Source organism: Pteronotus mesoamericanus, unplaced genomic scaffold, assembly GCF_021234165.1.
Source record: "Pteronotus mesoamericanus isolate MK-2021 breed Mesoamerican mustached bat unplaced genomic scaffold, CSHL_Meso_final scaffold_232, whole genome shotgun sequence".
Classification (NCBI taxonomy): Eukaryota; Metazoa; Chordata; class Mammalia; order Chiroptera; family Mormoopidae; genus Pteronotus; species Pteronotus mesoamericanus.
In genome coordinates this window covers 10997800-11025556 of record NW_026555311.1, presented here as the reverse complement: position 1 = coordinate 11025556, position 27757 = coordinate 10997800, and the positions used below count along the sequence as shown (strand labels likewise).

Here is a 27757-nt window from a genome sequence, read left to right as displayed (position 1 = left end):
TAATCTAGTTGGCTTCAGACACACTGGGTGCCACACCATAGTTTCTGAACCGGTAGTAGTCCTACAGTGGGGTCTGATTCTTTCCATTGCAAAGAACTTCCCAAATGATACTGACTGGTCTTAAGACCACTTTTGAGAACCACTGTCCTGATTTCTCAAGTTTTAAGTCCTAAATTCAACAGAATTTACAAACAGTATTAAAAGTGGACTTCACATTAGCTGGAATTACTGAGTAAGACCAGTGTCTTTAAACAGGCTTTAATGGTAACAATTCCTTTAAGCTCAACCTTAGCTATTACAAGTGTTACGCGGATGTTACTAGACATTTAGTGACCTGCACTGGGTTCCTCATAAAATAGAAGACATTCACTTAGAAGTATAACCAACAATCATTCAAGTTTTGTTATGCCAATACAAAACATGGCTAATTTGAGTCCCCCTCCCCACCCCCCACAATCAGTAACACAGCATAATCAATATCTGAAGCATATTTCAACTAAGCTTAAAAAAAAAAAGAGTATTCACTACCCCTGAGACTGCTAGTTAATTGTGGTTCATACTTTAAAAAGAAAAAAGTGAGTACACCCACACAAGAAAGCACACTAGTGTCTTGTTTTTCTTAAATCTGATGATCACATTGCAAACTTGCCCAGGAACAGAAATGAGCCACTTACATAATTTACCAGTAATAACTGGACTATAACTCTTAATACGTTAATAGAAACTAAGTATTTGAGTTTGTGCATTAAAAGATACAGGAAATATATATGAAGACCAAAATCAATTTTTAATCTGCCAATATTCACTAGAGTCCTACACGTGGCACTAGTAATGTGTATGGGAAAAGGCAAGTTCTTAGATTCTTCTGAAGGTTTCATTGGTGATGATCTCAAGTCCAGTGTCCATATATTTAAAAATGTTGGCTTTCCAGGTACTTTACTATTCTCTTAAAATCTGGTGAAGCCTTTATGGCTTATCCCTTAGAAGTGACACAAATATGTTGTATAAAGCATCATCACAGAGAACTGGACACATCACTTAAACCATCAGTGGTTGAAGGAACTCATCTCTTCAAATACTTGAGTGTCTATGGCTAAAAAGATCAATTTGAAAGCCAATTAGTCATCCAGAAGCTCTGAGAAGTGTTTTACTGATGTTCAATATGCCCACTAAAGCTGTTATTTTTATGATTCTCAGAACTAATTATTCTGAAATTAGAGCTAAAGAATAGTATTTCTTAGTAGCTTGTAGTAAAATATGTTACTTTCTCACTTGTAATTTGAATCCAAAAGTTTTAACAGTATGACATCTACTCTTAAGGAGTCATTATTTAAGCAAAAAAATGAAAAAAACAAGAAAACCCCTCACTCATTGGAAAATTGTATAGTTGGATTTTTTCTCAATGAAATGCTTATTACATAATTAACAAAGCCAGAACATTTTTGGAAGGCATGCATTTCACTTCCAGTTTAGAGAACCTTAGTCAATAAATCATGTCCAAACTACATATTAAAATGTTTATAAAAATCAAGCTTAAACATTTATTTTATATCTAGCTTTCCACATCTGTGCAGACAAGGAATAAGATTGCACATAAGGTAAGCAGTGCAAAAATGTGGAAGTGGAGAAAAGTCACAGACGTGCTACAAATTGAATACAGGATTTTAAGAAAGCAATGGACAAATAAAAATAACTAGGAAAAAAGTAAAACTATATGGTGAGAATTAGGAAGGGTGAAGAATGATAATGCCCTTGTTACTACAGAAGTTAAATTAGTGGCACACATAGCACTTGTCAAACAAAAAAATTATCCAATAGCATTGACTTTTATTCATTCATGTTAAGTCACCTGAAATGATATCTGTTGCATTTAAATGCTCATTAATGTAAATGGCTGAACAAATCCATTTCAATGGATACTCAATATCCCACATAGGTAAAAGTTACTTCAACACAGCCTCATGACAACTCCCACACCAAAACAGTACTTTATTTTGTAAATTTAAACCCATTATTATTCCCATGTTATGGTTTTTTAGCTGTCAAGTGTACAAGGTAAAGAAAAAATTTAGTTCAATGGGGGTTGCACCTGGAAAATAAATTTCCTAAACTCCATATACATGTTCGAAACTGCTGGGTCCCAAGTCCATCTATGAACTCCAGGGTTGCCGGTATCATGTGCAGCATACTAAAGCTACACTATCCAAATAGCTTATTAATTCTGCATAAATCAGGTCAATCAATGTGTCAACCTGTAACAGACTGTGCACTTTTAACTGAACATGGCAAAATATTCACTCTTTTGAACTTTACATCATCATTTGATGTCAAACAATGAAGCAAATCCCAACAGTATATACAAAAACAGTTTTGCATTTACAAAAGATTGTTTCCCATACTGATTAATCCAGGCAGCTAACTCATTGGTTTATGCAACTTTATTGAAGAAAAATAAATCAATTACTAGCAGAGCTATTAGTTGATCACTCATCCATTGACAACTTGCATCATTTATTCAGTGCTATATTAAACAGTGTATTGGAAGATAGATTAACTAATAGCTCCAAGCCTCCTAACAATTTAAATGAAAATTACAAAATGTTTGAGACCCTATTTTGGAATACAAAGGGTGTTTGACTTCCAATTTCCATTCTCTGTAGAACAAGAACAGGTCATTCCTTTATTGACATGCATAAAATACATCACATTTTCTGTTCTGCTGATGCTATAAATTCAATACCAATTCTCCAGCCACATCAGTTATGAGCATAAAGTATATCATGTAACCTCAGATCTCTAACAGTGGAAGGCTTAAACAAGAATGGATGCTGCTAGAACAATGCTGCTTCCTTTGATGCGACAACCGAGCATCCATCTCCCTCCCCCTCGGATGATTGCTTCAGCATGTTAGAGCAGTGAGGAATGGTTTTAGTCTCATAACCAAGTTAGAGTGAAGACATTGGCCACATAATACACATGCTCCATTTTTTTAAAAAAATTCTGAATCTTGGGCAACTGTTCTCTTGTAACTACTTTACAGTTTCTAAAAGCAGTTATTGTCCAAAGCTGGAAGAACTTAAGTCTTCTCAGATGAGCATGTGAATGAATGGAGGGAGGTAAACAAAAAATAAAATTAAAAAAGATGAGGTCTGATAGGGGAGCAGCCGGATAAGAAAATCAAAAAAGGAACAGTAATTTAAAGTTTATTCCAGCTATAATGCAGGTTATTCTGACTTTAAGGTAGCATCACATGGCATACTTCTGAGTCCATTCCCGAGATATTCTGTTGTACCTGTAAATGAAGAATATGTTATTTTAAAAGTTAAAATAAAAAATACTTAAAACAGAAAAACTTCTATTTTACCTCCAGACTCATCTAATGGCTATGGTTGGAATAAAGCTAATTGGGAGAACTGATGGAAAACGAGAACCTTATGCTTCCAAAAAAACACTAATAGTATTTTACCAAACACAAGACAGTGGCATTGAGATTGGGATGGCCAACAAAAATCAAAGACCTTTTATTTCCCTTACCACTGAGTTAATGTTCTTAGAAAATCTACAATTAGTATCCATTCCAATAAATTTTAACATTTAAAAAAATATTTTCCAGTGCATCACAGAGTTATGTCAGAACAGCACACACATTCTGTACATGTATAGAAATTTCCATCAAAGCTGGAACAGTTAACTAAACCACTTTTACCTGAATCTTAGACTTTTAAGAAGTTACTTGACCCTGGGTAATACTAGAAGAGATAATGCCTTTAAGACTTAGGTACAGGCAGATTAAGACATTGGGGAGGATGGTAAAAGAGTTTTCAAGAAGAGGTAGGTATGAGTGGTATGTGTTAATTAGAACCATGTGTGTTATTTTTAAATAGTTTGTTGACTGGAGAGAACAAGTCCCACTCTTGAGACGTGATGAACGGGAATTTGCAGAACAAAAACTAGAAGCATCTTCACTTAAAAAGATCAACAGGTAATTCACACACAAGCAAGGTTATTTATTACTGAGAAGGATCACTAAATGTTGATAAAGGCCATCATCTCTCTCTGTTACACCCATGCCATAGTCTTACTTACCAACAAAAAAAATATAACGATAACCATAAGAAGTTAATATACAGGGCATAGGAGAACTTTTAGATACTTATGATTTGAACTTTATAAAGTGTTAATTTCATTTCAAACCAAGAACTAAACAGAGTTCAACCACTTTTCTCAACTTTAAATATACAAGTTCTTTCTACCAATTCATGGTTACCTTTATTTAAGGATACATTTTCAAGAAGCCAGCACTTTAAAAGAAAAGGTTTCATTTAGCATACAGGGAGCCACAAAGTAGAGTTGACACTAATACATGCATGTCAGTAATGAACATTTAGTTTAGATGCTTAGGCTTAATTAATAACTTTTCCCTTACATTATTATCTTGGCAAAATTTGACCTACATCACCACATTCCATATAGTATTGGTATAAAGTTTAAAATATAATTTTAAAATTAAAATTTAAACACCTTCGAGTTTTGAGATATTAAATTTCCATTTCTTACTAGTGCTATATAACTGCTTTGTCATGCAAAAATACTCTCAAGCAACAATGACTATTGGGTATGCTTTCACACTAAACAGAGATCAAGCAGTTAAAGGAACAGTTTTCAGAAAAACTGCCACATTGGTTACCTTTTGTTAGTTAATACAATACAGTGCCTTAGAGCATGCAGCACTCAAGTGCTGGCAGTACCATGAATAAGCGCACCATAGAGTGCAGATCCTCTTACCCTACAACATAGCGTATTTCTCTGTCCACTCTCTTGCTAACCTATTGTACCTAATTGAACAAGTATACTTTGCATTAATGATAATACAGAAATTATAATGGTGAAGTTGTACATAAAAATAACCCAAATATTTGAGAAATTTAGATGAAATTTTTACAATAGTACCAATAGTTTTTTCAAGAACTTAACTGGGGTAAAGAATTGCTTCTTCCCCAAAACTTAGTAATTCAAGTGACAGAGTGTTGAACATGGTAGAAAAATAAAACATTTTAAGAGGGGCTATCCACTGTAACGTAAACTAAAACCTACTAATTACCGTCTTCTTACCAGAAATAAGCATCAAGTCTTCTTGGCATTACCACAACTTAGAGCAGAGTATAAACACTTAACATTAAGAAAAATAGCTCTGTATTATTTCCTTCAACTACTATATACTTACTTATCTCTGTCTGTTTTATAGATCCGTGCAATCTCTGGCACTAGGGGGTCATCTGGGTTTGGATCACATAGCAGTGAACAAATGGATAAAAGAACTACAAGAAAACAAATGTTGTAACTCAGCATCAGGAATTTGAATAAAGAAAAGTTTATTTGGAAACACTATTATATCCACTTAAATCAATGGATCGACCATCCAGACAGAAAATCATTAAGAAAACAATGGCCTGAAATGTCAACAAATCGGTATTTAAGAACAGTTTATGCAAAAACTACAGAATACACATTTTAAGTGCACACAGAATATTCCTAACAGATACATTTTAGGCCACAAAACAAAGCTCAATAAATTCAAGACTGAAATTTTATGAAGCATCTTTTCTGACCACAACAGTATGAAACTAAAAAACATGTATTATAAACCTTGATCATCAAAAGATTTTTATTAGTTTTTATCTTAATCTCAGTGAAACAAATATTAAAAACCTAATTTATGTGTACCTAAGGAATGCTAAGCCAATACCAAATACGAAAAATTACTGAAGGCAGACTTCCTTCCCATTAAGTAATTTTGTGGTAGGTGATTTTATCTGTGGGGTAAAAATGACATAAAAGGTACCGGAGTCATTCAAAAAGGCGATAAAGATGGAGATATAAACCATCTCCATCTGGGATATTCACATGGAGACTGGACAACCTATTAAGATGACACATAATACAATAAACCCCTATTAAAAATAGAAGAGCAGAATTAATCTAGAGATTTCCAAGAGGATTGTCTAATTTTTAATACTATTATTAAGTAGGGACAACCTACCATGTTCACAATACTTTTTTTAAACTAAAGGTTTTTTCAAAATGTCTTCTATAAAAAAACAGAGAGAGAGAGAGAGAGAGAGAGAGAGAGAGAGAAACAAAACCAAAATTGGCCTGCAATGGAAATCTCAAGATATAAAGGTGCCATTAAATTTAGGTATACCGTTTTAGTTAAGACAACAAGTAAGTGAGATGTGCAAGTGGTTTGAGGTGGAAAAATACTACAGGAAATCAGTGAAAATAAACTTTGCTTTTATTATTTGGTAGTATCTGCAAATAATGCCCCAACACCCTAATTTGAATTTTAACAACTTCCCATAAAATCTCTTCAATCAATACTGCTAAAAAAAAAGCAAAGGTGATGTAACTTACTCCTTCCCTACCTCCTACCAAAAAGTTGAAATAATAAAGACTCAGACAAATAGGCCCAAAATTGAAATTCCTTTAAGCTATTAGAAAATCAGAGCAGTTCAAGACTATTCCTCTAAAAATATTTTACCTTTAGAAATAGTTAAAGCAGGAGACCACTGTGATCTTAGAATATCAAGACAAATGCTGCCATTACTGTTAATATTTGGATGATAAATTCTTGTTGTAAATGCAACCTAAAATAAAAAACAGAACAAACAACCTTTAGGTATGTCTCCCAAATAAAAATAAGCACCCTAAACTTAAAGATTTTTAGTGAGACTTAAAATATTGTCACAACTGAAGAAAATCAAAATGGCTAAAACCTAATTTATATACATAAAAAGACCAGAAATTATAGAAACTGGTTTTTAAATTCTGACCAAGATTTATTAATCTTGGGGCTCCCTCTTTTTAAGATTAAAATGAAAAATGTAACTTTGAGGCAAAAATGTTATTTCTCAATGGCATGGTAGCATGTCCTCAAGGTTTATTTTAACATTCATTTAAAAAGGAACTGTTGATTGTAAACCAAAATTTACAGACCAGCTCATTTAAGATATATCAAATTACAAAGGTATGTATGTTTGTATTTCCACTATACATAAAAAAGTGTATACCTCTGAGTATCACATCTAAAGTAAATGTCACAAGATGACAATTACAGTTAAGAATCAATGTCCTACATGTACATTATCTCCTAGAGTTATTCATATAGGTTGAATTTGTGCCAACTGCTTTGAAAAGTCCAGGACCATGTTTCTGATAGCCAGCCTGTAAACCACTCCACTTCAATGCATTTAGAAATCTATGCTTTCATTGATTTGTTCAGTTATGTATGCAAACTCAAGTCCCAAAATGATTACCAACACAACCACAGTGTAAGTTGTAGCAATACATGTAAATGAATACTGAAGTTGAGCACTAGAAATCTTACAAAATACTAGGGTTAATAATCCAAATCTGTATAAACATAATAATAAAGGGGGAAAAAATTCTACATAGTCTCTTTAAGCTTTGCAACATTAAAAATAAGGCAATTCTTATCTCCACTTGCAAAGTTCAAAGCCAGGTCTAGATGCTTTTTAACTAAAGGTTAAGAGTAAGAATTCTATTTCAGTGACTCAATTCAATATATATTCAGCTTCAATTATTCTTATCCATTCTATGCACATACACCAATTTAGCCTTAATTATGCAGAACCTTCATTTCTTTTTTTCCTTTATTGAAATATTGGGATGTCAGTGGTTAAAAAATTACACAGATTTCAGGTATACAATTCTGTAATATATCACCTGTACACTGTATTGTGTTCACCACCCCAAGCTGAGTCTCCTTCCATCACCATTTATCCCATCACACCCAATACCCTCTTCTTACTTCCCCTCTGGTTATCACCATACTCTTGTCTGTGTCTGTAAGTACCCCCCCCCCCCCCCCACCAATTCTTTTCACCTTGTCCACCCAACCCCTCAACTCAACAACTCTGACAGCTGTCCGTCTGTTCTCCATTTCTAAGAATGCTATATTCCTCTGAAATAAAGCATAAATCTTTACTAACAGATTTTGGGAGAAAATACTTGCCTTAGGTGGTTTGAAGGGGTAGTCTGTAGGAAAGTGAATTGTCAAAAAGAATACACCGCCTTGATATGGGCTGTCGTTCTGTGAAAAGGAAAATATACTTAACTGATACTTAAAATATTATTGCTAAATAACCCATATATAACAATTCTATTTTCTAAGTATTTCTCTTAATATGAGTCACCTATCATTTACACTGCAATAAAGGCTAAATTATCTAAAATTCAGCTCATATTTAATGGAAAAACAATCAGTATTTATTATAAACAATGAACCCTAAATTACTTAGATCCCATTTTACGTATTATCGCCATAAGTAATTTAAAAATTATCCAGGAACACAAGTGTTCTAGGTCTTTATTCTCCTAAAAGAAGAGTATTCTTAGCAATAAAGTCAACATAACAACTTAAAACTCTAATTTGAAAATAAATTCTTACATTTGTAGAATGATAGCCATATATACACAAGTGGCTTTGTACCATTCTGGCCACTAGCAAACTAAAATGTTAGCTATCATAGTAACATACAGCTATCTTCAATAGAAGCAAAACAGAAACAGGTTATTTTAAAGTACAGTTTAATTCTCAACTGGCCTTCAAATCCCTAATTTAAAACCATGAAAGTTCTTTCTTCAAAAGTATATGGAATTCTCCACAGCAAATCAATACACAGGATTACTAGATTTGGAAAACAGTATAGAATGTTCGTTTTTCCATTTTAACAGAAAAAAAAAACTTCAAGATACAGCAATATTCTTTTTCCTTTGCTTTTTTGATTATAATTTGATTATGAAGAACTCCCTTAGCAAATAAATATTACATACAATTTGAGTATGAAGCAACATTTGGGTGAAATTATTTGCTATGATTTTACATTAACTTAACCTATACCAAGAAAGATAACACTGTCCCCATTTTATTGATGAATAAAATGGGACTTAAGTAATTTAGTCAAGTGAACAAATGGTCTATCACAGAGCCAAGATTCAAACCCAGGTATTATGAAAATCACTGATCAATACCAATCAAAGAGTAATGACAGAAGTTAAGGTGAAAGAATATATGAAATTGTTTTATTACCCCTGGACAGGCAAGGACGTATTTTAAAATTTAGCGACTGAATTATTACCAACATCCACCCCACTCCATTAGAGTATGCATATAGTACTTAGAGGAGTTTTTCACTATGCCCTTTCTGGGTGTTAGGCATATAAAAACTTTCACAGTTCTGACACTTTAACATAGTTCACTGAACCCCCAGACCTCTGTAAAATAAATACTACTCAAATTAATCTAACTCTCTTCTATGTACCAGGTGTATATAATGGTATATAAATTTTTCACACAGAAAAATTTCTTCATCTTGATAGGTTTACAGTCTAGTAAAGAGATATAAAATGAAATGTTACAGATATGAAAATGACAAAGGTATATATTCAAAGAAGGTCAAGTTACTGATGATGAATCACATTCAAAGAAACATACATACGATAAGGAAATAAAAGAATTACAATCTAAACTTAGTTCTTCCTACACCAAACTCCCTCCTTTTCGTACTGTCTACAAAATTTTAATTAAAAAAACTAAGATTGCAAAACAGCATCTGAGAAATATTGGGGGGGGGGGGGAGGATCAATATAAGACACCAGAAACTAAAATTAATTTATTAGATTCACACATCTTTGTTAATACAGCTACACTTACTAGGAATAAATGCTTCACACAGCAAACATTTTTATAAGGTAATACTGAAAAATATGTGTCTATACTGCATACAATTAACAATTTAAAAATAATCCTAATTTTTTAAATAAAACCCAAGTCCAAAAACTTTCATTCCAAGTTTCATACAGTCAAGTGCTATAATATCTGACTGCTTCTGAATAAAAGCAATCTAATGATGAGATTTAGGCAAAGCCAAATTTCACTTCATTTCAGTTTAAAAAATAAGAATTTATAAGATGAAAATAGTTCAAGGTTACAATTTAACACTAAAGTTCCACCAAATCAAAAAGGAATAACTGGTAAAACCACAAGGTCCAGAGGTAATTAAACTATGCCATCTAACACAGTTTCAGTTATCCACAGTCTTAAAATATCAAATGGAAAATTCAAGACATAACCAATTTCACGGGTTTTAAATTGCCTGCATTCTCAGTGTGCTTTCCCACTCGATCCCACACCAGACATGACTCATCCCTCTGTCCAGCATACCTAGGCTGTATGTGCTCCATGTCCATTATTCCGCTGGTGTCAGATACTGTCACAGTATCACAGCACTTGTGTTCAAGTAACTCTTATTTTACTTAATAATGACCCTAAGGGGCAAAAGTAGGAATGCTGGCAATTTGGGCAGGCCAAAGAAAAGCCAAAAAAAAAAAAGAGGTACTTTTACATAAAAAGGTAAATAGAGTACAGTAAGATATTTTTGAGAAAGTCCACATTCACGTGACTTTTTTAGGCTATACTGTTGTAATTGCTCTATTGTTAATTGTTCTTTATTATGAACTTTATCATAGATACGTATGTATAGAAAAAACATAGTGTGTGTATATATACATATATACCATCTGGCACTAACCATGCCCTCAGGCGTCCACTGGGGGGTCTTTCTTGGAAGATATCCTCCCATGGAAAAGAGAGGACTACTTTTATCGTTTGTCTACCATGAAGGTGATGAGTTGCTACTGGTATTCCTGCCTTCACTCCGGATTTCCCCACTCATTTATCCCACACCCTACTGCTTAAGTGGTTGTTAAGATAAGAAGTTACTCCCCTGCTTGAAATCTAGCACAGCTTTCAAGATAAAGTTCAAACTCCTAAGCACTCTAGGGGCTTTATGATCTGGCTCCCACTAATTAGTCTCCTTTTCCTCCAAAATATTCTATCACTGATGCACATTAGTTATGTTTCGCATCTCCTTTTTTCTACTACTTGAAATGTTCTTTGTCTGCAAGACCATAGGTAAATACAGCCTTCCTGTCAGTCCAACCTGCTGGCTGCCCTTCTCTTACATCTCCGTTATCTACACATTTTACTACACATTAACTTATTTACTTTCTTCGCTCTCTTCCACTAGACTACAAAACTTCTTAAAGAGTAAGATACTTAAGGAAAGTTTTTATGTATCATTAGACTTCGCAGGAAATAACATAATACACTTAACGTAAATGGAAAAAAATCTTATAGACCAATAAAGTACCAATGAAGCAATTATTTTATTTCAGATGGTTTTTGTAGCTGATACTGCTCAGGGTGTCAAAGGTTACATTATTCACAGTTATGGTATAGGCATACCTCATTTTACTTTAAAAAAAACCAAACAAAAAAAAAACAAAACAAATTGAAGCCAAGACCTCTTACCAGCAGAAACATTACAACTCACTTTATTGTGATTTCAGCGTTATTAAGGTGGTCTGGAACTGAACCCACAATGTCTTTGAGGTATGCCTGTACTTTCTTCTATGGCTATATCATAGAAGTCAGTGTGGTTCTCCAAATAATTTCAAAATATTTCTTTCTGCCAGATTCATTTCCATTTAAAGAAAAATCAAGCATGTAAATATTAGAAACAATAGGTAAGAGATTTCATTTCTCTTCAATACATCAACTCTTAATAGAAATTGCCCTTAATATAGTACTGAAAAGCCAACTAAAGTTTAATAACCACTTAACCAGCAATGCTCTGTCAATTCTTTCAAAGGTTTAGTTTTTATGAGTATTTGTGCTTCCAAAGTATCTTACTTTTAGAAAGAATAAGCGAGCACATGTAATTATTAAAACCAAGCATTTTTGCCTAACTTTTAATAACCAAGAGCATTCTCTGACTATATAATTCACTAAAATTCCATAGTTTCTCTTACGAAAACTTAAATTAGATGCTCTATTCCTTAGAAGTCAGGAATCTTTAGTTCTGTGGCACTGTCATCACGCTCACTGACCTAAGAAATACTCCAAAGCAAAAACAATTTTGTTACCATTTGTTCTCCCAGCAAATCTGCAATTATGGGTTATTACCCCACTGGCTCTGTTGTTTTGGGTCACATCTGCATCCCACATAGGGTAGCACACTAACAAAATAAAGTCATATTTACCTAAACAAACTGTAATGTTTAACACAAAGACGTGATTAAAAGCCAAAATAACAATATGAGATGTTTCAATGACTACACAGTAAGGATAATCATTACTATTTACAAGTCGGCATCTAAAATTAGGTGCTTTCTTATAAAGAGCACAAGATCGGTATTTTGGATGAGTTTTTAGACCTCTGAATCCTCCTTGAAATTATAAAGTAAGAATTAACCTCCCTAGAAAATAAGTACATTTCAAGGAATAACAAAGCCAGAGCAAAAATGCAGTTGTGGCACAAAAATAAATAAATAAATGAATGAATAAATTTATTCAAAGATTTCCTATTTTTAGAGAAGGGAAGAAAAAAAGGGAGAGAAACATCAATGTGTGGTTGCATTTCGCATGCCTCCTATTGGGTACCTGGCCTGCAACCCAGGCAAGTGCCCTATACAGTGGGAATTGAACTGGCGACCCTTTGGTTCGCAGGGGGCGCTCAATCCACTGAGCCACACCAGCCAGGGCTAAAATGTATTTTTTGTTTTTTTTAATCAGGGAATGTTTAAATAGTTCTGAAAACCAAATTATTTGTTTTTAAGAGAAAACTGCTAGTCATTAATATATATTGAAAGGTTGCTGAAAAAATTAGCAAGAAATAGCCATAATCTGAAATTAAAAATACTTTCTGAAAAATAAAAGCAAATTAAGTTGACAGGTAAAAAATTGTTACGATAAGCAATTTTTTATTTTCTCTTCTCTGGAAAATCACTAGCATAAACTACTCATTTGTGCTTCATTTTCATTTTACTGTGGGTATGTACCTTACAACAGTTCAATACAGTGAGGCCTCAGAAATCAGGCAGAAAAACATCACGCTGGTTTTTAAGAGTTGGTTTATTATGCACACCATCCAATTAGAAGTCTTTATTACCAACTCTATTGTGTATTAGTACTGACAACTAATTATAGCACCCACTAGATCAAAAAATGAGCTTTATTTGTACAAATATAATAAGGCATTTTATTGAATTCTTTGCCTTGAAAATTAGTGATCTATAATGGAAAAATTCTAGAAGATGCAATTTTATGTGCCTACAGATTCTGTGTAGGCAAAATGAAGCAGATCTGGTAGAAACTATGACAGGCAAGCCCCATCTCAAAAAAGGGAAGCTGCTGCTACTCTATCCCAAGCTATTACTGCTTGTGGGAATGAGGATCTAGTTAGAGTTGTTTTGTTTTTTTTTTTTAAATAAAAAGATTGCCAAATTTTAATACACCTCATGGACCAAGGTGGGTAAAGCCACTAGTGAATTATGTGTTATTAAAAAAACTTTTTTAACAAATTAGACAAAAAGCACTTTAAAATAAAATTTCAAGCAATAAAAATAGTCCTTGAGATTGGAAATGAATAATCCTGACTTTGTAGTTTTTATTAGAATCCACATGTATTTCACATTATTAAACTAAATATACCACTTCCTCTCCTAATTGTGATTTAATCGGCTTCATAATCTCCCTACCTCTAGGTCATAACATTTCATAATCACGCTAACTCAGTCATCCCTGCTCGCTTCCCATAAATTTCTTCTATTAAGCATTGTATTCACGTTACTTATTTCCCATTTTTTAATTGTCTTGTCTCCCAGTAGATTTTAAGTTTCCTAATGATTGAGGGTTCATGTCAATTACGCTCATTAGTATCCTTAATGGCTGCACACAGCGGCTCACATTAGTGCAGATAGAAAAAAAGATTAAAAATTTCAAAAGCAGAACTGCTAAACAAACACCTGCTGATCCAACCCATCTACTGGCCAACTTTTCCAAGGGTATTTCTTCTTTTAGAATTATAAACATCTACTTATTGACCATTATCTCACCTAATACATTATTGTCATTTATGTTGAGATTAAACCATCAAAAAAGAAAGCAGGAAATTCAGTAAGACACACATATAATTTAGCATAGAAATCTGAAAGTGCCTTCTAAGTCAAAAAAAAAGTTAAGTATTGTGCAAGATACAGTCTTACCCCAGGATGTTTTACTGCGTTCTAATTCTGTGAAATTCTTAGATGGTATCCATAATTCTGAATATTCAATTATCCAGCATATACAGTTTCTTATCTACCCAGGATAGAAAGGAATTTTGCTGTATTCAAAATATCACTTTCTACCTAAAGATACTCAAATTTTGTATAAAACTAAAGTTCCAGGGGGGGAAAAAATATCAAGTATCAGAATAATACCATTAAGGCTAGATTTGGGGCAATTACCCAAAAAGAGTAGGATCTTTGAATTAACACCATGGTAGAGCTAGTAAATTAACTGGCTACATAAATAATAGGAGGCTCTGTGACAATGCTTTATATTGCTATGAAGGAAAACTAGATTGATGTGGAGATATATGGTAGGTAAGAGATGCTATACTCTAGAAAATAGGGATATAACAAATGAGTAATTCATTAAATTACTCTTTCTTTCCAAAGTATAACTATGGCATATCCAAAACAGAATTATGCTATAATAAAAGAAACCTAAACACTAAATTAAAAATTACAACTACATAGATGCTGAATTTTCAATTAAAAGCAAAAAACTTTAAATTCTTAATACTTACAGGTCCCATAATTGTGGCTTGCCAATGAAACACTAAAAAAAGAGAAAAACTCTTATTATCTTAAAATGTACAAGCTTTTATGAAATTAGCCATAAAAATCAACTTGAAAGTTACTTACTATCATCCCCAACTGGACCTGCAGAACATTGTGCTGGAGGGTCACGGGCCAAATCACTAAGTTCCTACACCAAGGCAGAAAACGGTAAGTAAAGACAGTCGGCTTCCAGTTCATTTTCACCTCATTCTATTAGGGATATTCAACTATTCACATAAATAATACATTCTATTTGAAGAAGAAAATAATTTAGGTAAACCTACCCCAGATCCTGGGATATGCTAGGTATAGTTATTTACCCAAGACAATCTTGGCTAGGGTTCACAAAGTGCACATATATATGTGTATATATATATGCATATGTATATGAAAATTTTTATTACATGAGCAAGAGCTATCCTCTTACAAATTAAAAAAATTATAATCAGATATTTTCATAGCTTAAAAACCTACGTAAGGCAGTTCTCAAGGTCCTTATCATTTGCTCTGTTTTCAGACCATTTGAGAGGCCCTCATTTTCCACTTGGAAAATTTCTCACAGCTAGCTAGGTACACTTTTTGGTTTGATATAATTTGCTCAACTCAACCTTGTCTTTTACCCAATACCGAGTAATAAAAATTACAACTCTAGAAGTATCTATCTCTTTAGGTAGAATTCTTCTCTTAGCAACTAATGCAGTTTCCACAATGTCATCTGACCTTGTATTTACAAAAAATATGTACTTAGTCCTTCCATGACTTGTGTATAACAAACACTGATTAATAAGAAAACACACTTGTTTATTAGGGTTTTAAAAGAACATTTAAGATAATATAGCTACATTTCTATATATAAATCCTATAGAAATTTATAGACCCACAAGATAGTAATGGGCTTCTAAGAATATTCAGGGACTATACAACACTGCAGGAAAATAACTAGAGCAAATATTTGCTTTTATCATACGGTATGATCAAAATGCACTGAAGGGCCAATTGTTCTGGAATGATCAGTCTGGATTCACTCCATTAAAACAAAAATCCACGAAGAACAGTTCTTGTGGTTATTTCACAACATACACAGATCAAATTATGTGTACATCAAAAACTAACGTTATACGTCAATTTTATCTCAAGAAAACTGGAAAAAAACTGTCCTGATAATTTGCCTCTGAAAATCGTACCACAACTGCTTATAAAGGTTACCAATATAGCCAGAGATCCCAGGATTCACAATGTTAGGGTGATGTAAGTTCTGATCAGACCTATATACTTACCTACATAAATATACCCTCCTATGTTTAACATATTTAAGAATGGGAGAAAATTTATACCACATAGTTTTGATTCTGATCAGTAGTGATTACAAGAACTCCTATCTCAGAATTAAACAATGGATTAAAAGAAACCATGTATGCTTCAGTTAAAAAAACTTACAAAATAGTAACTGATTCTGAAATATGTATTTGAAAAGTACTTTTTCTGAGTTTAAAAAAAAAGTGTACTGGCAACTTGACTTAATCAACTATCCATTACTGAGCAAACGACCTTTTCCACAGGCTAGATCAAGTCTTATACAACAATTATTTGCATTCTATGATCAGCCACCTCTTTATAATGGCAATCTACTTTAACACCCTCTTACAGTCTTACATGAACATCGAGTTTTCCTGTGTTCCAAAACTTATACAGCAAGGTTTATGGTGTAACTAGCCCACCAAAAACAGAAACCAGAACCTAGCTAATGCAGCCTAATTCCCTCTTTCCCTAAGGAATGTAAGGATCCAAAAAAGTTTAAGGTTAAAAACTTACCTGATTCCAAACCACCCCTTTCGCTCTTTCCCACAAAAGATGTGAATTTTCAAAAATGATACTAAAACTCAAATACATACATATGCAGTTCAAATGCTCAAACACAGCACCGTGAAATAAGGACATTGAGTTATGTCCTTCTTGAATGCCATAACACTTTGAAGTCCCACTTTTAATCCAATTTAGACCCACTATTTCCTAGGCTTATTTCATCATTTCCAAAAATGTCTATTTGCACAGAAGTCTTGAGAAAATGAATGATTTAAAGCAGTTTGGCACATAACCTGGCATATGATGTACTACTAGGTATTAAACAATGAGACCACTCGCACACCACCCATCCCTAAGACAAGATTTTCCGGGTAAACACACAAATCACTTGTTTAGTAAACTCAAAATTGCTTCATAAAGAGGCTACATATTAAAGCCTCAACCCACATAAATCTCTGCATGTGTGATTTATCTTTATGCTTAGCTGTATATGATGCAGTCATCTTAGCAATTATACTGCCATAATGTTACACATTAACAACATAAGGTCGGCAATTCAAGGAGTATTTGTTGATGGCATTTTAAAGAAACCTTGTTATTAACTTGAGTCGTACAAAATTACTAATATTTGGCCATATTTGAACTACAAAAACTACAATTTCACGTGGTTCTATCTAAAAATGTACAGTAAGCACTTGAATTCAGTTATTACTAAAGTGAGTTTCTTACACTCATTTACCCCAAATTATGTACTGAATATAATAAATGGATTTGCTAATAATGCCTGAAGAAAATACCCAGCAGTTATTTTATATAAAAAAACAATTTAATGATGGCTAGTGTAACAAAACACCCTATAGTGATATTTAAACAACTTTGTTACAAATAAAAGTTCAGTAATATGTAAAGCTGACCTAGAATACTACATCAATATCCTACTTGAAAGTTACATTTTAATTATGAAGATTAAAAAATATTTCTTATACAGTTATGCATACTGATATTTATAAACCTTTATATGTTGGCATTTAGAGTAAAGGTATAATTTCAGATACTTAAGCACTGATTTTCAACTCTTTACTCCTGTAACTGCAGGCTCTTTATCGCTCAGATAATTTCTAAATGCCTTATTTTGCATGACCAAGTCATCTCTGAAGTAACACTCAAAGATTTAAATAAAAATCAGGCCAGTTAATTTATGTACTAAAATCTACTCTAAATTCAACATTGAAAAGTGACCTAAATAAAGTTATTTTAAGGATCAAAACAGGTTTTTTTAATCAGGTATCAGCCAGCACTCAACTCTAAGATAACAAACAACTGTCATGATATCATTATGCCCATAGTGCAAGAAAACAAGATGCGATCTGTCAGCCATCAAAAAACAATTTATTCAGGGCTAATCACAGAATTTGTTCCTTCAGTCTCAGTGATTAGCTCAAAGAGTTGGAAAATATTCAAGGAGTAATATTCAAAGCCAAGACTTGGCTTTATCAGCTTGTCTATTATACCTGCCCAAGATTTTTCAAATTAAAGCTAGAAAGAACACTTCCCTCTCTAATTAGGACCTATAAGGATGTGACCTAGAGCTGTTGGCAGGCACATGACATGACCTGAAATTACACAGTAAATTTTAAAAACACACACACACAGACACACACAGACATACACGCCACACTGGGTGACAGAACAAAATGCTGGTTTGACATATAGATCAGGAATTTCAGGCCCTGAGATTATAGCTTGCTCTGGTTGGTTCCTAGGGCTACTGCCTGTCTAGTGAAGAGTTAACTTTCCATCTATTCACAGAAACTATATGTTAATTTAAATCCATTTCTAAAATCAAAAGTGTAATACTAGCTATTAGCTGAAGGTTCACCGTCAAAACATTTACTCATTTATATGAGACTATCTTTTTGGTGTCGAGCATGTTAGGTCTGAAAAACAGAGATAAAAAAACTGAATACCTCCCCCAACAGACTGAGCTAATATAAAGTAGGCACAATGCAAAAACAAAAAAAAAAATTACATTTCAACAACCTAAGTGTTTAAAATAAAGGCATTCAAATACATCCTGAATCCTGAAAAGCTACCACTAACCTTGCCTCTACAGAAAGCAGTGATATTTGAGCTGTGTTCTGATGGAGAGATTAGCATTCTTAGTAAAAAAAAAAAAAAAAAGTCATTCAAAGTCAGGAGTGTGAAAGAGCACAGGTTGTAAAATTTGCTAGTAGTTTGGTATACCAGAGACAAAAGAGGGTACCGTAAGGGAGTGCAGTTGTGCCCAGAAGTTAATCAGGGCTGGATCTTTTCAGAACCTTGAATATTAGGTCTAAGACTATCCCAAAGACAATGGGAAGTCACTGACAGTTTTTAGGCATAAGAAAAATAAGAGTTTGGTTTTTTAATGTAGCCACTAGTGTAGCACACCAGAATTGATTCTTACAATTTTTAAAATTAAGTCATATCTTAAAAGTACCCATGTGTCTCAGTATCCAGCTTATTAAGTAAAGCTTACCATTTTACTATACTTCCTTCAAATTTAAGAAATGCTCCAGATATAACTGAAGATCTCTCCTGTACTCCCCAGATTGTTTCCTTTCCCCAAGAGGTAACAGTATCCCAAATTTGGTTTCTTCCATCTTTCCCCATTTTCATACACTACTACTAAGTATGTCTCTCTTAAGACCATATAGCACTGTTTTGCAGGTTTTCAGATTTTGTAACATAAAACTATACATATTCAGAACATTGGTTCTTAATCCTATCTATAACAAGGGTTTCTAAGAATCTGCTGAAGTGTTGACCCACAATCCCCTAAAATGCACATGCCCAGACAAAACATTTAAATTTGTGTGGTATCACAGACCTTCCTCACCATCATGTTTATAAGTATCCCTACTGTAATATATAGTATTATATAACTAATACAGATGAGTAGGAAACCACATTAGGAAGCTACAGCAGTAATTCGGTTGAGAGAACATTAACTGAATTCCTGGGGATGAAACATGGTATCAAATACAAAGCATTTTACCCTTAAACCACCTTGCAAAAATAGGCCGTATTTCCACTAGGAAAAAGAAAACATTGTGGTCAAGTATAGGGCATGCTAAGCTTCAATATGGGGAGGAGAGCAAAATAGTTTAACTACTAGACAACTTGAAAAACAGGTCTAAAGACAGGTTACAAAAAGGCTGTTTTCTCAAGAGTGTCCTTGCATCAAAAGATGTATTTAAGTTAAAGAAACTGATACAGCATTTGGCAAACTGACCCAACGCTCCATTCTACTTAAGAAATAAATGCCTCAGACTGAGCAAGATACGGAAAACTGGCATTTTCTTAGTTGCCAGCTTTACTACTACACTCAGTGTGAATCTAGTGTTAACTGTTTTTTTTTTAGTTACATGGCCTTTAAATGAAAGCCAAATGAGAAAAATATCCATTCTACTGCAAGAGGAATTGTACTTACTAAACTTGAGATCAATTTCCTGTGGGGCTACTCAAAGAATTTTCGTAAGTAATTTTGTCTTTGGTTTTCACCTTATGAAATGACTTCAGAGCCTAAGTTTTACGTGCTTTAGGGATAAAAACAATTTATAAAATTAACTCTTTGCTTCCGAGAGGAACAGTGGCAAAGACCTGAAAGAACAGCACACATATAGTAAGACATGTAAAATCTTCAAACTCTGTTGACTCCTCCTTCAGGGAGTACAGCATTACTCAGGTGGGCTCCTGACCAACTATTAAGACCAGAGAAATATGAAAATAATGGCAGAGAAGGCTGGCACACACAAGTAATTGCTATAGGCTCCACTCACCTTGAAGGGACACGAATATGGTTCAAGGACATACAATTAGGGTACAATGCTAAAAACTGTACTGCCATAAAAAAAATTCCAAAATTAGACCTCTCTGTGCCATGGTGTGCTCTTTTGGGGAAATTTTCTCCTTTTGGGATCTTCCCTTTAAGTGCTTCTCCTGAAACTACCTGCACACCTGGCTAGTGAGAGAATTCAGGCCTTCCCCCTCACTGGGAAATATACTCCCTTCCCTTTAGAAGCATAAAAAGACATATCAGAAAAAAAAAGTTATGCAAATCTCTCTAAAAGGCAACCAACAGATAGAACTTAAGGCAGTGAGTGTTCTCATTGGGAGGCATGTGACTGAACAGTAATGAGTCTGACCACTCCTTTTGGAATGGGGACTCAATAGGGAAAACCTAGTTTGAGGAAGACACTTGCTTTGATCATTATGGGACATAGGGTCTCTACGAGAGTTGATTGTTGGAGAACATGAAAAGACTCTCTAGAAGTCTAAACACACTGCTAAATACTTTATTTTTTTCCCTTCTCTATTCTCACTGAAGGCCTGAAGGTATAGGGAAATATAAGCAATGATCCCTGCCTCCAAAAAGGTATAAATTGAAAATAAAAAAATTTGTAAAGTTGTAAAGTTTGAATAAAGCTATTGAGCAGGTAGGTTTTACATCAGCCTCTAGTAAGATTTAACGGCTCTAACAACATTTAAACTATCTGCTAAACTTTCAACAGCAGCCATCAACATAACCAAAACAAGCATTTAAAAAAAACAAAAGTTTCTAGTATCAACCTTGCTAATAAAGCACAACTCTCTAGATAATATATTCTAGTTTGTCCAAGTTCTAGCATTTTCCCAAAGACTCCAAAATTTTAACTCAGGTGATTAGGGTGGTAAGGCTAAGTTTATGGATTCCAATCCTTAAGTGCCGTAATCATCACCACCACCACGTTTCACAATCACTTGTTATCCCAATGGATCATCCACCTTGCACTGCATCACACAAAGGTCATAATGATAGCAGTATAGATCATTTCCTAGCATTGCTTTTTGGGAAAATTTAAAAGCTCATGACATTATTGAAAGGTTAATTTCTTGAAATTTCTTCGGAAGTCTATTTCTATCAAAACTTCCACTTAACTTTAAAGACAAAAATTGTATGACCATGCAAATAAGCACTATAAAGATAGCCCTTGCCTTGAACTTAAGCCTGTTTTGAGCAACATAAAATACTAACTTGAGGACTGGGAGAGATGAAAGCATGAAATGGGAACAAAAACAATAATGCATTTACAATAAATTTTGAGATTAAGAATCACCCTCAAGGACCCTTTACAACCTAGCAACATAAGGGTATATATTTAGACCAATGAGAGGCCAAAATTCGGTACAATTGTCCAATCAGGCAAAAAGATCAGGTTTACTATGAAGTAAACAAAAATTTTTAAACTAATGTTGTAGAACTTCTACATACCACATGCACATACAAACAGCAAGGAAGATGAAAACAACAAACATCTCAGAAACGTATGGTTACCAGATGTTATTTCAAAAGAATTAAAACTTGGCAAAAGATTTTGGGATCTGAACAATTTTATAAAACTGTAGACATAAGAATGGGAAAAAATCCTTTAAAATCTTTTTAGTTTGGAATTTGTAACTGCTTGTGAGAAATCATTAAAGTTTATCTTAAAGATTAAGGGGTAGGTACTGCACACTATGTCTCATTACATCACTGACAAGATACTAACTTCCTGTTTAGCTGTAATTATAGGTGAGACAAGCATGCTTGTTCATTAGACAAACTATAAAGAATGGCTTAAATGAATAACACCAACATTTTCTTTTCTTTAGATCACCATTAAAGATAAGTCATTTAAGAGTATTCAAAGCTCTTCTTTTGTAGCATTATCTAAATGAACAAAGATAAAAGCAGACATTCAGGTTCTAACTTTTGATCCATGACAGAAAATAAAGCATTTTATAGATATGAAAAACAAGAATAGCAGTAAAGTGATTGAAAATATTCAACTATTAGCGATGAAATTTTAACAAGGTTGAGAATAATGTAAACAAGTATTCCATCCTGCAAATGATCAAGTAACCAAGCCATTTATGTGAGGCCTACAAGGTAAAATACAAAAAATTCAACTGTGAAAAGTGGGTGGGAGGTCTCTGAATAATACAAGATCATGCTGAAAGTATAGGTGGAGATAAAAATCAGATGTCTGAGCAAAGTATAAAATAGTTCATTGAATTTTTCTCTTCCCCACATAACAGGGTGATGGATACAGTTTTGAGAATAAATCTTACCTAACAGGGTAAATGTGCTAATAAAATACTCACTAAATGCACCCAAATGAGATCTTTGTCATAGCAGCAAAACCAAATTAAGAACACAAAATTCCCAGTTTAAAAATGAAAATTTAATTTTGCTATTTTCAAAACACTGGTTTCTTTTGGTGAAGGGAAGTATAATTAGTGAAGAAAATCCCTCACTGTAACAATGACAAAATGTAGTCCAATGAAGATACGTAGAACCTATCTTTATGTGTAAATCTGGTATGTGAATGAAGGCACCTATTTCTTTTAAATGTTTCTACTTGGTATATACTACTATTTAAAGGTAAGTTGTATGAGGTGTGAACACCTATTTATGTGTTTATATGCTTGTTTCTGCCACTCAAAGCAAAGATTCTCACAGGTAATGACAGGCTTCCTTATTTTTTTATCCCCTGGGACTAGACTACTGGGCCAGAGAAAAACCTCAGTAAGTATTGACTATATGATTATCCCCTGTGTGTGGTTCTCAACCAGAGGGAAGCTCCAGAAATGCCCCTAGGGAGCACTTCAAAATTCTGCCTTGTTTCAATAAAAAATAACTCAGTAATTCTAGTAAGACCTCGTCTGTGTACCTATATTCTTCAAAAACTCTGCTAAACATTGTGACATAAATTCTCAACAATTAACTGCATCTTAGATATTAGATAACCAGTGACATCTAAACCTATGAATTAACACAAACTAGCAATAGACGTACCTAATAAAAGTTTTTCCCCTAGCGCTACCACAAGTTTTCAACTGTGTATTTATATAAATAACAATCTAGAATTAACACTGCCGGTGAGCGTGATGAAACCAAAGCACACAGTATAAAAATCAGTCGTCATTATTCAAATTAAATAAATTTCAATGTCATCATTAGTACCCTTCACACAATTGTCCTACAAATTAAATTAAATGGCTAACGACAAGCCTTGAGGATCTTGTAAGAAACACGTGTAAGATATAGTTTCCAATCTACAGACTCACTGGGGACATTTAAGATAACCAAGTGATCAGCTGGTACATATGATAGTTCCTTCCCATAGTTCCTGAGGAGACAAGGCAAAAAGAAATGTACTTGTACTTTCAATACTCATGTTAGCTAAAAACTTAATTCACAAAGTAGTTCTAACCTTACAGTGAAGTTAAATCCCATTTGAATGCTAAGTGGGAGAAGAGACAGGGCTTACACTTCAGGGAACCAAAACTAATGACATCCACTCACCTAACTAAAAAACAGGAAATGAAATGGTTCAACATAGCAGTATAGCATGGAGTTTAAGAGCCTGAGCTGAGGAAGACTGATGTGAAATATCAGCTGTGACTATAGACAATTAACTTAGCCTCTCTGTGCATGTTTCCTAGTGTAGAAAATGGAACGATACGAACATCTATCTCACAGGGTTGTTGTAAAGATTAAATGAGTTGATACTCATAAAAGGTTTGGAAACAGTGTTTAGTATATAGTGGATGCTAAGATCAAGCTATTATTGGAATGATACATGCACTAGAAAACCTTTTTGAATACCAAAAACCTAAAGGATGACATTACAATGTAGTGATTAAGAGGACACCCTGTGGAGCCAGACAGCCTAGGTTCTAATAATCCCAATTCTGGTAAGACTGTGTTGTTTGTTTTTTAAATCTCCGTGTCTCAGATGTCTAATATAAAAATGGGAACAGTAATAGTACCTGCTTCCTTTGTCAAAAGCTTAAATGATTTAACACAAGTGTTTCAAACAGTTCTGATATGCTGTGAACACTCAAAGCATAAGCTATGCTTTCAGGCTTGCTTCACATTGTGTTCTATATAACACGAAGTTCTCTAAACTTTCCCAAAACACATGCACTGTAAATTATTTTGCTTAATGGTAGTAGTAAAATTGCTATGGCTCCCAAATACCTCCAATCAACTTGGGAGTTCCCAGTCTTGATTCTGTTGTTTAATAAATTGCCTCATTAGACCATACTACAGCTGGTCTAAATAAATATAGAAAAAAAAAACCCACACACAGAATAAACTGTCTGATAAGGCTGCTTGGTCTAAGAAATATTCTAACAAAAAAACTGCAAGAGCATAAGCTTTAGAACAAAACAAATTCAAAGGCTGGATCAAATGAACTACCAATGGGTAGACAGTCTAACAATAAGCACTTCATTAAAAATAATTGTATCTTAATATTTGTAATTGGAGGGTTTCAGAGAGGAATTCAAAATAAACAGGCACATGACACAAGAAATACCATAATAATACCAGTAATGCTTACTTGACTTCAAATTTGGAGAATAGAGGTGTGCCCTCTCCCAACAGTTGCCTACTTGCTAAAATTCTTTTTCGGGATCTGGGATTTGTTTTAAAAAATAACTTTGGTTCACTGTGTGATTCTGACAGCAAGTGCTGAAGATCAAACCACATACATGTCAGAACTTTTCTATAGATTAAATTAAAAAAAAAATCACAAAAATACCACTGATTTTTCTAATGTATAAAGTGTCATGTCAAGTTTCTGTATTATACAAATCTTCAAAACACAAGGCAATCAAGTGTTAACAGAGTATTAGACTAGAAAGTTCTTTAATAAAAGTTTTAAAAATTAAAGTGATATTAAAATGGTAGTAATAATAATCTGAGTGTCATGTGCCTGGGGTCTATTCAAAACCACACATTAATCTAAAACAAGAACACTGCACTAGAATTCTAAAATTTGTTTTGCTCAACTACTGCATCCTCAGTGCCTGCCACACACGAGACACTCAACTATTTATTGTTCATACAAAACAAATACTCATTTTATAGAAGCACACACAAGATAACTAGCCCAGTTCTAGAATTCTAACTTGAGCATTTCTGCTCTGAAGTTCACATTCTTAACCATTATACTGCCTCTCTAGAGCTTTTAAATTATTACAAGTGGTGTCACAGCAGCTGGTTATCACCTGCAAAAGAAAAAAAATCAATGAGACCTTCCTTTAAAGTGTTCTGTTCCACATGTATAAAAAGCTATGGATTTGAAATTATTCCACATTTTAGTGGCCTAGATTCCCAAAGATTAAAATGGTTTCTATTTGTACTGAATATTATGTTCTTTGTATTAACTATGCTGTAAAATATCTAACTATGCTTCTCCAATGTGTTGCTGGACTTCAAAGGGGTCCAAAAAAAGGAGTGATTAAGTAATTTCTAAGTCTTAATTCCTAATTTTTCTTCCTCTTCTTTTCCATTTTCTCAAATATACAAAGACAAGTTTATATTTACATAAACCCACAATGACAATGCAAAGAAGGCCCTAACAAAATCAACGATTTCAGCATCAATACATGGAGTGATAATCTAAATTAGAAGGTAAACCATCATCTTCAAGTAGACCACCTCCGCCAAATAAACAACCAAGTCACACTTAAAGCAATATCAGGTCTAAGCAAAGCGAAGACCTCCCATCTCCTTCCACGTAGAATTCTTTTTCTAAAAAAGTAACCTATCAAACCAAAGATTCTAACCTACAACCTCCCGTCTCCTAGTTTTAGTAAGCCTGAATTTATTCCATTACATTTTTTTCAAGTTAGCTGTAAATACTCCACCCTCTACGATTGTGCAAGAACCAACACACTACACATACACAAGTCACAAAAAAGGGAAATACGGTCTGAGTTTGACTATAGCTAAGTATTGAGGTGGAGGTCTTAGAGTAGTGTACAACCTAGTGTAAAAGTTAGCATTTAACAAAGATTATTATTTCATATTATTACAAAAGGAGATGCCGGAAAGAGCCTGAACCAGTAAAAGCAGCCGCCATCTTAAAATGCGGGATAGAAGTTAGAGCAAGAAAATGAGACTAAACCACCGGCGGTGGAGGTTCCGCTCACTCCAAGCCTTGAAATACCCTATTTGTTTTTTCAACTGAGATCGACAAGTTAGTATCAAACCACGTTTTAAGTAGCAAAACAATCTTCCCAGAGGGTGCTATTAAATGGACTGAAGCAAAAATAGGCACACCTAACCTTAGCTTACTGGATCACACCGTCTCCCCCCTCCCCCGCCCCCCTAGCTGAAAAAGAAAGGGAGCTTCCAGAAGGCTTTTACATCAGTTCCCCCGTGCGCTTCAGATAAACAGCTTCGCGTGAATCGCCTGAACCATAGGAAGTGGCAACACTGTGTCAGCCCACTCCTCCCAGCACCATTTATTCTTGTGGAACTTGCCCAGAGTGATCGCGAGTTTTTGACTAGACTCACTCACTACTCTTTGGGTGGCAAGACACTTCTACCCCCAACCCCTGGTAAAGTTCTGGGACCCGCTCGATTTCCGGGATCTTTTCCCCGCTGAGATTCCCACCTTCACCCTAGAAAGCCCAGAGCCTTCATCTTACAGCTGAAATAAGTTTCCAAGCACCGAGAATAAGACGCGCCATGACATCTGCGTCTCTGCCCAATTTCTGACCCCTAAACGGGACTGTAACCCTCAGAAGCAGAACCGAGGGGCTTGAAACCATTCTTCCCAGCCCCAAATTTGCAGCGCTTTCACTGAAACATACTAAAGATATCCCACTTGTTTCACAAATGTTCACTAACTTTAAACCTCATTTAATGAAGTGTATCCGCATTTCCCATCCCCCAAAGTAAGAATGACCCAAGGAAGGATATTTTCATAATTACACTTCCCCCGCCCCCACGCTTCCTCCAGGCCTGAGTCTTCCTTTCCTCCCACGACCCCATCCCCTAAGGCTCTGTGGGTTACCTTATTAATCCGTTTCAGCGCCATAGTCTGTGCTTTGCGTCTGGCTCCTCACTATCCCGGTCTGTGCTCAAAGGTCCGGCCAAAACTCTTGATTATCCCGGCGGCAGGGAAGGACTGTCTCTTCGTCTCACACCGGCTCTGCCAGGCACTGGCGCCTTTTGCAAAAACGGAGCAGATCAGCACTCGTACAGGCCCCGGAGAGACCCCGATGAATCCAGGTCCCTCAAAACGGCGGGGATCCGGAGTGGGTGGGGTGGCGTGGCAAGGCCACCAACAGCCTCTATGCCGTGCTTCGGCCCGAAGAAGGGGCGAGTGACGGGAAGAGCGGA

The 27757-nt window shown here is 34.5% G+C and overlaps 1 protein-coding gene across 4 annotated transcripts in view; it reads right to left on the bottom strand.

Annotated features, from left to right (window-relative positions):
* Nucleotides 1–533: 533 nt before the first annotated feature.
* The window catches only part of UBE2D3 (ubiquitin conjugating enzyme E2 D3), a 28447-nt gene continuing 1223 nt past the window's right edge, over nt 534–27757 (bottom strand). For 3 of the 4 annotated variants that reach the window (XM_054591674.1, XM_054591673.1, XM_054591675.1), the window contains exons 2-9: nt 27429–27583; nt 14833–14896; nt 14715–14746; nt 8033–8110; nt 6539–6644; nt 5225–5318; nt 4786–4835; nt 534–3292 (exon numbers count right to left, since the gene is read on the bottom strand). In XM_054591674.1, coding sequence (XP_054447649.1) covers nt 4787–4835; nt 5225–5318; nt 6539–6644; nt 8033–8110; nt 14715–14746; nt 14833–14896; nt 27429–27452 — 447 coding nt within the window. In that variant the 5' untranslated portion in view covers nt 27453–27583 and the 3' untranslated portion in view covers nt 534–3292; nt 4786. The remainder of the gene's footprint in view (nt 3293–4785; nt 4836–5224; nt 5319–6538; nt 6645–8032; nt 8111–14714; nt 14747–14832; nt 14897–27428; nt 27584–27757) is intronic. The other variant, XM_054591676.1, reaches the window with a different exon arrangement.